The 12,738-nt window shown below is 38.1% G+C and overlaps 1 protein-coding gene across 4 annotated transcripts in view; it reads right to left on the minus strand.

Moving 5' to 3' along the window:
* TECPR1 (tectonin beta-propeller repeat containing 1) overlaps nt 1–12,738 on the minus strand; it is a 66,821-nt gene that overhangs the window by 41,052 nt on the left and 13,031 nt on the right. For 3 of the 4 annotated variants that reach the window (XM_074281074.1, XM_074281075.1, XM_074281076.1), the window contains exons 2-8: nt 11,908–12,145; nt 10,177–10,359; nt 9,729–9,851; nt 8,444–8,569; nt 5,170–5,344; nt 4,946–5,046; nt 2,233–2,334 (exon numbers count right to left, since the gene is read on the minus strand). In XM_074281074.1, coding sequence (XP_074137175.1) covers nt 2,233–2,334; nt 4,946–5,046; nt 5,170–5,344; nt 8,444–8,569; nt 9,729–9,851; nt 10,177–10,359; nt 11,908–12,145 — 1,048 coding nt within the window. Of the gene's footprint in view, nt 1–2,232; nt 2,335–4,945; nt 5,047–5,169; nt 5,345–8,443; nt 8,570–9,728; nt 9,852–10,176; nt 10,360–11,907; nt 12,146–12,738 lie in introns of those variants that run through there. The other variant, XM_074281077.1, reaches the window with a different exon arrangement.

Genomic DNA, 12,738 nt, shown 5'->3' on the forward strand with positions numbered 1-12,738 from the left:
CATGTATACATATATTGTATTTAACTTATACTTTAACATATTTAACATGTATTGGTCAACCTGCCATCTGGGGGAGGAGGTAGGGGAAAGAGGGGAAAAATTGAAGCAAAAGGTTTTGCAACTGTCAATGCTAAAAAATTACCCATGCATATATCTTGTAAATAAAAAGAAAAAAAAAAAAAGGTTTTACACAAACAAAACCAATTCAGCCATGATGAAAAGGGAAGCAGAAAACTGGGAAAAAAATATATATATAGCCAATGTTTCTAATAAAGACCTCATTTCTAAAATATAGAGAGAATTGACTCAAATTTTAAGAATACAAAAAATACAATACATTCCCCAATTGATAAATAGTTAAAGGATATTTTTACATTGTTTACAATTTTCAAATGAAGAAATTAGTCACTTCTAGTTACATAAAAAAAAAATTTTCTAAATTACTACTGACTAGAGAAATGCAAATTAAAAGACAATTCTGAAGTGAAAAAGGAGAGAACAACAATGAGGAAAAGAAACTGGGATACACAAAGGCTGACAGAATGAATGGGGGCTTTTAGACTAGAAGAGAAGGCCTGGAGGAAGGAAAGAGAAACAGGATAACTCTTTTCAAATATTTCCAGAGCTTTTTAGATGAAAAAGGGTTTAGATTTGTACTGGTTGGCCCTGTAACAAGGATTAATGGACTGAAGAGAACTGAAGAGAAGCCTATTTAGGCTTAATATAAAAAAAAAAAAATTTTTTAACAAGTGGAACTATCCAATGGTGCAATGGACTGCCTCAAGAGGCAGTGAAGTCCTTAAGAGGAGACGAAATGACATGTGCTCCTGGCATCAGATGACACTGGCATCAACAATCCATCTTCCAAATCTGAGTATTTTCATTGGCTTCCCCTCTCCCACCCCTCTCTGCTTCCTAGCTTTCATGGCTTCTTTCAGATCTCATCAAAAATCCTCTCTTCTATAACAAGTCTTTCCCAATCTTCCTTAATCTTGATGCCTTCCCTCTGAGAATACCTCCAATGAATTTTGAATATACTGATTGAAGATGGCTGTTAGCAAGCTGTCTGCCCCATTCAAGTCTGAGCTACTTGAGGTTTTTGGTTTTGCCTTTCTTTCTATCTCCTATGCTTAGTATACATAGTGCCTGGAGGAAATGCTTAATAAATGCTTATTGACTGATGACTGACTATGAGGGCCATTTCAGCTCTGAGATTCTAGGACTATATGGACAGTTAATAATTATAAATGAGTTTCAACTCTACATTCAGGTATCCTAAGTGGAAGCTAGAAAATATTGCATAAGGAGTTGGGCGAATTTATTCTACGAAGCTGACTCAGTAGCTATTCTGCTCACTTGGTCAGAGCATGATGGGTTTACAGGCCTAATCTCTCTTCCATGGACACAGCATTGAACACCTAATCCTGAAAGATGTATACAGGTAACAAAGTAGAGGAGGTCTACCTTTGAGAATGTATAGATAAATCAGTTTTGTAAATCCTTCACCATACTAGTAATATTCCATACTGCTAACAGTAGGTTAGCAGCTACAGCTATGTCTACAAAAGATAATAAATATTTAAGTAATGAAGCTTAATTTTAAAAAATATACTCCTAAATTCAGATCATTCATGAATTCCAACAACGCTTCCCCAAACTCAGCAGTGAGTATGGATGATAAAGATATCTCTATACTTTGCGTAATATTTTCAAAAAGCCAGAATTTAGTCAGAATAAAAGAAATCAGTTTTGTCAGACTTTGTAAAATGATCTCGTTTCATTATCTAGAAAAGCACCCTCTTCCCTATTAATCTACATTTAAAAAGCTATATTGAACTATATTAAATGAATATCTTTCCATGATGAACAAAACTGGGCCAACCTTTGGCTAAAACTAATCTGACCTGTGTCTCTAAGTATATACAGGGTGACCTCTTCTACAGAGTAATTGGGTACATGCCCAGGAATCTAAGGGCAAGCCAACTCTGCCTGCGTACTTTTTCACAGAGGAGGGGAGTTGGAAAATCAATGGCCTGAGGTCTTAAAAATCCTGTCTAGTAGCCTGGAATCTTGGCAATCTTCCTGATCTTCTCTAAGAAGGCTGCCTCACCTTGTAGTCATTATTGTAGTATTTACCCCAGGTGTCCTCATGGTAAGACAACTGCTGTTGATCATTACACTGATGCCAACACCCAAGAATCTAAATGTTCCCAACATATTCTGCAGTCTTACCTGGTCGTTTAACCCTACGTTTACCATCATCATTTCTCCAACCATCTCAATCCAGCTGGTGCCACAGGGATTGTGAGAATTGACACCTCGTCTAAACCAGACCTAGAGGAATCAAGGAAGAAAAAAATTCACAGGAAAGGTAAACTAATTGTGTTATACCACACATCAGCTAAGAGGCATTTTAAAAAGACTGTGATTTTCACTGACATGGCAAAAAGCATGGCATAGAAGATTGACAGCTGGCCTCAAAGGCATAATACCTAGATTCAAATCTTCCCTCTGATGTAGAATGTCTGGATGACCCTAGACAAATCACTTAATTTTTCAGTGCTCTCCAGACCACTCTCTAAGACTTAAGTTTCAGTGAAGGGGCTGAAGTTCAGTAGCAGAGAGACCTTCCTCCCCCCCCCCCCCAGAGCTCCATATCAGGGAAACCACAGGTGCAGACATCCCTATGCCCATTCTGACACTTACTCACTTAACAACAGCTGGCAAAGACTCTCTAAAAATGGCAATATTTACACTACTTATATCAATGAATCATTATGAAGATTAGACAAGAACATCCATCACATGCTTTGTAACCTATTATAGTGTAAGATGAAAGTAAAGTCTCATTACTTTGGCCCATTTCTCAAATAGATGAATAAATGAGCCTCTGTTTACCAGGGAACCATTAGAGGTACTACAAGGGAAAAAACTCTCCAGTAAACAGATAGGCTGAGCCATTACTGATAACATGCATTCTTATTATTCTTAAAAATATATTTGTACATTTGGTTGATTGTTGCGCTTCATTCTTGAAGAGGACCAAAATGACATCATGATATTGGGAGTCAAGGTAGAGTATGTCTGACTGTGGCTGATCAGACTAATCTAAGCTCAAAAGGCTCTGCCATATGAACACTTGGAATGGAGATGTCTCTAAATTTTTAAAAATATATTTGTATATTTACTCTCTAGTAGAAGGGATGATTGAGCCACTATTGATAATTTACATTTTTAATGCATTTTTATATTTCCTTCCCTGCCTCCCTGCCTCTCTAGCCTCCTCCCTCTCTAAACTCTCTCTCCAAATAGGGGTTCATATTCTTAAAGCACCAACCATATTATTTCCATGCTCAAAAAACTTCTGTGGCTCCCTATTACCTCTCAGATAAAATGTTAACTCTTCTGTTTAGCATTTAGAGCTCACAATCTGGTTATATTCTATTTTTCTACTTTTGTCCTTCCTTACTCTCTTTCAAGTATTATACTATGTTCCAGGTAAATTTACTGTGCTCTTCCTTATAGATGACATCTCTTTTCTTGTTTCTGTGTCTTGCACAGCCTGCCCCCCACCCCAAACCTAGAATGCCTTTCCTATGCATCTCGTCCTCTTGGAATTCCTACTTCCCTTTAAGCTTCTGCACAAAGCCCATCTTCTACATGAAATTTTTCTTGATCTCAAATCCTCAAAATTACTTTGTCTATTTTACATTTTTATTTAGGTACAGGTTATTTTCTTCCAGTGGAACTTAAGCTCCTGTTGACAGGAATATTTTCATTTTTATCTTTGTGTCCCTACCATTGTGCCTAGCACACAACAACAATGGCAGCTAATGTGCACTTTAAGGTGTACAAAGTACTTACAGATTTTATCTCACTTGAAACTTAAACAACTCAGTGAGGTAGATGCTATTATTATACCCATTTTACAGATGAGGAAACTGAGGCAGGCAAAGGCTTAGTGTTTTATTAGGCACTTCCCGAATACATGCTGTTGCTCTAAGACCTTTCTTCCCCAAAAGTTCAGAGATGCTTGATCTCACTGACCTTTGCAGCAATCTTGTTATACATACACATATTCCTGGGTCCATTTTACAGATGGAAAGCCTGAAGTTCAGAAGTTAAAGAGTCATGCAATGACCTAGGACCAATGCTAGCTAGTACTCCAATCTGAGTCCAGCCTACTGACAGTCTTTCATAGCAGGCATGAAAGAGGGAAACCACTCCTTAATCATCAGCCAGAACAGTGACTACCTTTTTCCTCTTGATGATGTTTCTTCTGACTGTCAAATATAGAGACCATATCTATTTTTAAAATCTGTTGGAGCTCATAAATGCTTAAGCTTAACAAAAAATATAGAAAAATTTCAATTAGCCAGAATGCTTGGGGGTCAATTTAATTCTCTGGCTGGTTGAGGAATAAGACATTCATTTTCTCTGCAGAAAAGCTTTCTAAAATGTCTTAGTCTACTTCTGGTTTTCAGACATCTTTGCTATGAGGCTATATAGCTCTTGACTGGCCTCCAGAGTCATAACTTTAAACAAATTTTCAGTATCTGAAACTGGAAGAAAATATTAATACAGAAAGAGAGAAGACTGACCCCAAGGCATCTGCAGGAAGTTCAAATTAATTGAAAGCTCACCATAGCAAATCAAAAGGTCTCTATTATTTTGAACATGGTTATTTCTTATCTTGGCATCTCTGGGCAGAGTAAGTAAAAAGTCAAAAGTCATGCCACAATTCATTTAGAAGACTCCACAGTACTTGTGGATAGTTACCACAAGATCTAGGAATTACAATTTCAACAGATGATACACATTATTTGGCTAAGTCTACTTTGTTCTCTTTCAGAGATGGAGTCAAAAAAAAATCAATGAAAAGTAAAAATAGAGTAATATCACAAAAGGGAGCAAAATGGAGGCTTCAATAGCCTCTCGGTCTTACTTTTCTGTCCTTAGTAACTGCCCATACCACGTTGACACCAACAGAGACATGCATGATCCCATTTTCAGGTACCGGTGGTTCCACTATTGACCAAGAACTGCCTATATGCACCCAAAAAATAAAAAAGGAAAAAGAAGAAGAAACCTAAGATCAGGCAATTGTCTCCAAAAGCTTTCTGTGCTTTCAGGGGATGAGAGGCAAGCTGGAGACCATCTGTTCATTACCTTTAGGGTTATTTCTATCAATTCCTTCTCGAACCATCGCTTGCCCTTCCCAAAGGGTGGCCCAGAGGAGATCATAGGGCCCACAGCTGATTTGTACAACTTCCCCAGGGGTTTCTACAAGTGACCAGGAAGAACCCTCAGGATTTGGGTGGCAGACATCCTCTCTGTACCATATCTAGAAAACAAGAAAAGGACATAAAGGAAAACTTCAAATATGCTTGAAGACCTCTTTCTGAGCTAAATCAGAAAGCTCTAATCTAAATCTTAAAAAAAAAGCTCTAAATTATGACAGAATTTCCCCTCCAGACTGTCTATTCCAGACAGGATTTATATAAGCACTTATTTATGTAAGAAGCTATAGATTTCTGACAGTTCTCAGTGATTTTGCTTTGGGTCAAGGGAAGACTAATATTTTCTTACTTCACCTTGACTAGGTAAGCTGCCTAAATCAGGGTCAGGTCAGTTGTCATTTATCTTGATATTTAGAGAACTACTTGAGATTAAATACAACCATCAAAACTTTAAATAAGCACAGCAAAAATTCCCCCACTTTCATTGAGACAGCTTTCTGCAGATGTATCTTACCCAGAAGATTAAAAACCTGTTCCTAAAGTTTTGGAGGAAGGCCGAAAGAAATCATTACAGCTCCACAGCTATCTGTCTCCTACATGCAGTACTGGAATCTCTAAAATGAAGGTGGCTTCTCATCCCCCAGAACTCAGCCTAAGCATTTTGATTGCTTTCAAGCTCAAAGTACAAAGCGCTGCTAGCCTCTGACTGTGTCAGACTATAATAAGCAGAACATACATGTAATTGCATACACAAATGCCTACATTCCCAAACCCACACGCACACACCAGCTTTCAAACAGCCTCTGGTGCAAGGGCAGAGAGGAACTAGACTATAAATGGTGGCAATATAGTTTGTCCTGCATGTCCCCCTAGTGGAGGCCTACACTTAAGGCAGCCTTGAGCAATGCAAAAGCAAGTCCCACCTACAGGGGAGGCTAGAGGTCAGGACAAGGCAATGCAAAGAAGAGAGAGGGGAGGTTAATGAGAGGGATGCTACTGAGATCCTTACAACTCCTTCTGGAGAGCTGAAGGGGAACTGAGCCAATATAAGGCTCCAAGAATGGGATAGAAGAAGAGAGGAGAACCTGAGAATGGCAAAGGAAATATTTGGGCTTGTTTACATGCAAATGTGTAAGTTTTATGGTCTTGCCCAGAGACCGGAAAGATATGCAAAGTGGGAAAAGAGCTTCCATAGCTACAGAAGCCACTTCTGTATGACTCTACTTTCTCCCATTCTTAACAATATATGTATGATTCAACTACTGCAGCCATCACTGACTTTCTTAGTTACCCATTATACTAAGTCATATATATTTTTCACTTGAGTAGATTCAATTTAACTCTTAATTACAATGTTATATTATTAATTTCTTGGCTCTCCAACTAAATTGTAAAAGTGTTCTTAACCTTGGATAATTATTTCCTATGTGATCCAGGGCAAGTCATTTAAATTCCCTGAGAAGCTTCTTTGTCTATAATGAGAAGCTGGATTAGCTGGGCTCAAATATCTCAGTTTTACATTTATGATCCTATGAACTATTCAATAAACATTAATTCTACATACAGAAAAAGAGGCAAAATTTTATTATCCATATTTGGCTTCACTATATCACAGGTTATTTTGGCAGATTTCTGATCCTATTCAGACTGTTACTTCTGCCATTTGTTCTTGGGTTTCTTCCTCCCTGATCCCTTCTCCAACACATTCCCCCACCCAGCCCACCTGCTAGGCATTAATTAACTTGTGTGGAGGGAAATAAACATAATTTTGATATTTGTCTTAAGACAAACATGATTTGGAAGGCACACTACTTTAAAAAGAAATGGTTTCTGGGTAAAAACACAATCAAAATGTTGTGGGAAAATTATCAAAGCCAAAATGGAAATTAAAAAAACAAAAACAAAAAAACCTAGTTCCTCGTTTGACATTCTATGTGCTGCTGCTTTTCTTCACTGGAGCATATCCTAAAGACTAGTGGTCATTTTTCATATTTATTTGTAAGAACTGTGAAAATACTTGGGGACACATATCCCCAGACATATGCTTATACCCCTGTTTTGTTCTAAGCTGACTGATCTCATCTTCTTTGCTCAAACCCAAAGCTTCTTAATATTAAGGAATGCAACCTCCTATCCTTAAGGAAAAAAAAAAAATCAGTTATCTAGTCTGTGTCCAATATTGTGGTAAGCTCTAAGAAACACATAAAACAAGAATAAAATGCTGTACTTGAGCTGAAGGAACTTGCAAGTCTAGCTCAAGAGACATTGCATACACATAAAAAAAAATTAATAATGTTAGGCAGTATAGGCTAAGCTTCAAATTATTAATAAATGCTATAGCAAAGTATAAATGATAAATGTTACAAGAGTTCCAAAGGGGAAAGATAATATAAGGAGATGATATCTAGCTGGACCTTGAAAAATGGGTAGAATTTCACCTTGCTTTTGTTTGGTTTTCAGGAGGGGTACAGGAGAAGTTCAGCCAGGAGAAAAAAAGTGCATTATTTTCCAATCTCTTTTAAATTCTATGGTATAGTCGTAGATTTATAAAGGTGATAAACAAGGTGAAGACAGGATAAGTGGAAACTCCCCTATGTTGGAGGAAAGTATGTATGTATCTAAGAATAGAAGAACTCTGAAATGATTATGATGGAGAAAAGAATAAGTGACAGTCCTGTACTTGTCCCCTATAGCTCATCAGCAATGATAGCTAACCCACTGGGCCTCACACTAATTGTTATAGACACCTGGGCCAAGCCTTCATCTGGATTCTAATTTAGGAGAATGAACAGCAAGAACATCCAGAGATTTCAGGGTGATAAAGGGAACATGCAGAGCACATAGACAAGAATAGATTTGATATCCATCTACATGGATCCTGAGGACAAACATGGTTTAGTATAATGACTGTGATCACAGGATACTCTGGAGGAAATTCTGCCATAGACCAGAGCTACAGGTGATCCATAAATAATGGCTTGCTGTTAACAAGTTATTAGACGTCTTCACAATACCAATGCCAACTACTGGGAAATTTAAAAGAAAAACATTTTATCACTTTTCTCCACCTACAGAAGGAAATGGAATCCACCTCCCAATCTCAGTAAGAACAAGTCTTATTGGGCCTCTCCTACATCTTCCCTCAACTTTCATTTCCCACCCCAGATTAAAAGAAAGGGTAAAAATAAAATCTACACTTCTACCTTGCCTTGCAGAGAAACTGCCCACACAGACAATCGACCTACAGGTTCATCTGTGATTTCCCACCCTCCAATGGAGAGATCGTTGAAAGGATCAGGCAGCTGTTTAGGGTCATCATGGGATGGAATCTGAAACAAAGAGAGAAGAGCCCAAGAGGAAATCAACTAATGGGACCATGAAGTAGAATGAATACTCCAAATCTTCTTTCCTACCCACAAGGTGAAAACAATATCCAAAGATTTCTAATTTGTTCATCCAAATCCTTTATTTTGTGTTTATTTTAAATTCTGTTTCACCATCATTATTCAAAGTTCCAATCCCTCTTTGACCTTTTATTCTTTTATTAACTATGTCTAACTCATTCCTTACCAGACATATTTGCCCAAGATTCTTCAAGACAAAGACTAAGCCATTTCATTATTAAGTAAGGATACAGTATTTTAATACAGTATTATATTTGTGTATAATGAATTCCAAGGGCAGCTAGGTATCACAGTGGATAGAGGAAGATATGTGATATATATAAGGTATTATACACAAATAATACTACATGTTACATATATAAGGCATTATAGACAAATAAAATACTATACACAAATGTATCTTTTATATATATACATATATGTAGACAGATAGGATACAAGGATTGGAAAGAGGCTCTAGAGACCATATAAAATTTTCTATTCTACTTCTTATTCTAAAACATTTTTTTTTTGGTAATCACTAAATTCAGAATAATTTTTCTAAAAATAAGGACTACATCTATGATTTTACAAACATAAAGAACCCCAAATGAGAATCAGTATAGACTAGCCCCATCTCTGCTTGCTCAGGGTCCTATAGCCAATGAGTGTAAGAAGCAGGATGTGAATCTAGGTCTTCCTGGCCAACTCTTTTTACTCAGTTTCTCTATGATATTTGTTTTACTAGTGTCTTTTGTTTTTACCTCACCTCTATTTACCTCTTCTTTCTTTCCCTATCCCAAATGCCGATGATCCAGCCTTGAAACAAAGAATTTTAAAAAAAAAAAGGGGGGGGGGGAGTTTTGTGTATAAATAACAGCACTTAAGTGGGGATGTACAGAGTATGAAACAGGGAGAGCTACCATGAAGCATAAAAGTTGGAATGCGTTAAAGAATTTGGGAATATTTATAATATTTCCAAACACAATATCTAATATGCTTCTTGGCAATGGAAAGAGCTTTCTTTCTTTTGTTACTTTTACTCAACTAATTCTGATCCACACAATAATAGATGAAAAAAAAAAATAAAAAGGAATAAGGAGACCTTGGCCCACATGTCCCGGGATTTGTATCTCCTGTAACGGATCCACTTCCGCCGCCGCACACAGGAGTTCCATTTCTTGTCCCTGGTGTAGGTGGCAGGGAAGTCCATGGCATATGTCCATCCCTGAAGCAACAAGGGAGTTTTCCTTTATGAGGTTCAGATGGAAGAATGTGGAGAAAGCGCTGGAGTGGGGAGTTAGAACAGGAAGGGCAGAAGGAAGATGGGACAGTGTATTCAGAAGGAGACCACAACACCACACACAAGCACATGGATCACAGCAGAGCAAGCAGGAAGGGCGCACACTGCCAGGGGGCAGGGGTGGTGGCAGGGGAGGGAGTGCTAATTCCAGGTGGTGCAGAGGGGAGAGCAGCATTTCAGAGGAGGAGCCCAGCCAAAGACGTCAACTTCCTAGAGGGAATCTAAGTGGGTGGGTATTTGAGTCACCTACCCCTTTCTCGGTGGGTTCCCCTCCAAAATTTTCATCCACGTACCAGTCAGACTCCCACTCCCAGTGTGGTGATGGCAGCACCAAACTATCCAGCTGTTGGTGCTTGAGCCCACTCACGTCGCTCCACTGCCAGCGGTCACTGGGCATGAGCTTTTCACAGAAACCACCAACTGGATTCCATCGCTATTCAGGAAAGAAACAGGAAAATACAGCCTTCAACTGTGCTTTTTTGGGGGGGGTGAGGAGGAAGGAGTAGCAAATGGATATTGGATTTAGAATCTAGAGAAATTTTGGTTTCAATCGGGCCTCTTAACACTTAAAGAGTTGTATAACAGCTGACAAATCACTTAACACTTCTAAGCCTGTTTTCTGTTTGTAAAATAGGAATAATAACTGGAGCAATTAGACATCACTAAGGCTAAGTATATGTTTAAAGTGAATAACAGGTGTTTAGCAATTTATAAATTTTAAAACCCTATATAAATAAGCAATTATTAATGATAATAATATTTAATGGTTTAGCCAAAGCTCTGTATTGAGATAGTAGGAAGAGAAGTGGATAAAGATGAGTACCTTTCCAGGAGGGGGAGGAAGCTGCAGTGTCCTAAAACTTTGGGATAAGTGTTAGTTAAAGCTATGTGGTATTTTGTTTTTCTATAATAATTCTATGTATTATAATAATAGTTAAAATTAATATGTTATCTTTGAGATTTGCAAGTAATACCCTTTACATGTTATCTCATTTAATCCTAATACTAACTAATGAGCTGAGTGCTGTTATTCCTTCAATTCCTTTAACTGAAAGAGTGACTTGTCCAGGATCACACTCAAGAGCACAATTTGAATTCAGATCTTCCTGAAAACAAGTTAGATCCACCATGCTTCTAAGTTGTAATTCTTTATACTCACAAAAGTTCTATGAGTGAGGCAAGTGGGAACAGGTATTTCTCTCATTTGATAATATTCTGAGCTAATGAGAAATTAAAAGCCTTGTCTAGAATTACACAACTGGTTAGTGGCATTGTTGGTACTAGAATCTAGCTGTCCTATACCAGAGGGACTTGATACTCCATAAAAACTGTCTCTCCTCATGTCCAGTACAGGAAATATTTACATTCACACTGAAATCTTAGCTCCAAACATCTTAGAAAACCAATAGGCCTTCAAACACCTGACTTAATGCCTTTCTTTGTATCCCCAGAATTTAAGAAAGTGCTTGGCAAATAGTAAGACTTAATAAACACCTATAGATTGATAGATGAGAAACTCTATCTTCTAAAATTTTGATTTTAATTTATTTAGCCTGGGATATAAAAGAGGAAATTAAACTTTGGCCTAGTGAAGAAAAAGGAAGATGGAAAGACAGGAAAGAAAGAACTTTTCTCTGCCTTCTAAAGTATAAAGGATTAAATCTCAATTTGTGCTTTTCATAGAAACAAGCTGTTAGCACTGGGAGGGATCAAAGATCACAGCATCCAACCCCCATGTTTCACAGAGGAGGAATCTGAAGCCAAGAAAGATGAAATGACTTGCCCAAACTCACTCAGCACCATGACTATAATTCCCAATTTGGAGCGCAAAGATTTTTCTGTTATACAATGTCCAACCTTTTTGCATTTTCTCCTTTTTAATTTTTAATCAAACCAAGTTCAATTCAATCATACAAAGGACAAGTGAATTCTAACCTTGCCCTGGGCTCTCCCTGGGGACAGAGCTCTGGGGAGCCCTTACCTGGTTCTCATAGGTTTCCTCCCGGTGCCGGATGGGGACATCACTGGAGCACACATATACATAGACTTGATTGTCACAGGCAATCCCCCAGCAGCACTGCTTCACAGCGCTGACCCGCTTGAATTCTAGATGGGCATCCTTGCAGAGTTCCCAGTACTGCCCGGCTGTGGCAAGTGTGTACACTCTCCCAAAAATATCCACAGCCCACAGTAAGGAATTTGGCATGGTTGGATAGCAGCTGGGAAAAAAAAACAAAAAACACCAAATTAGCAGGTAATCAGTGCCTCCAGAGTCCTCCCCACCTCACCTTCAGTCCAGATAGAAGGTCTTCATAAATAACTCTGCCATGTGAAAAAGCCTAAATAACTCAGAGGTGAAAGCTTTAATAAATAATTAATAAATGATGCTCATTCATTCAACTAAAATGAACTCTGAGGGCACTGCCTACATTCCTGTTACTAAATTCGGCTTCAATGAGAAAAGCATCAAAGAGCTGGGCTGAACAAGTCCTAAGTAACTAAAGACCAGTGATCCTCATTTGTGGGAAAATTCTAGAGTACATTATTATTCAAGGGATGACCAGGAAATAGTGATCACAAAGAGACAGCATGGCCTCCTCAAGAACTGGTCATGCCAAACTGAGTTTATTTCTTTTTTTTTTTTTTTTTTTTTTTTTGCTGAGGCAATTGGGGTTAAGTGATTTGCCCAGGGACACACAATTAGGATTAGGAAGTGTTTGAGACCATTAGGATTAGTAAGTGTTTGAGACCATATTTGAACTCAGGTCCTCCTGACTTCAGGGCTAATGCTCTATCCACTGCGCCACCTAGC

This window comes from Sminthopsis crassicaudata, chromosome 1 (assembly GCF_048593235.1).
Source record: "Sminthopsis crassicaudata isolate SCR6 chromosome 1, ASM4859323v1, whole genome shotgun sequence".
Taxonomy (NCBI): Eukaryota; Metazoa; Chordata; class Mammalia; order Dasyuromorphia; family Dasyuridae; genus Sminthopsis; species Sminthopsis crassicaudata.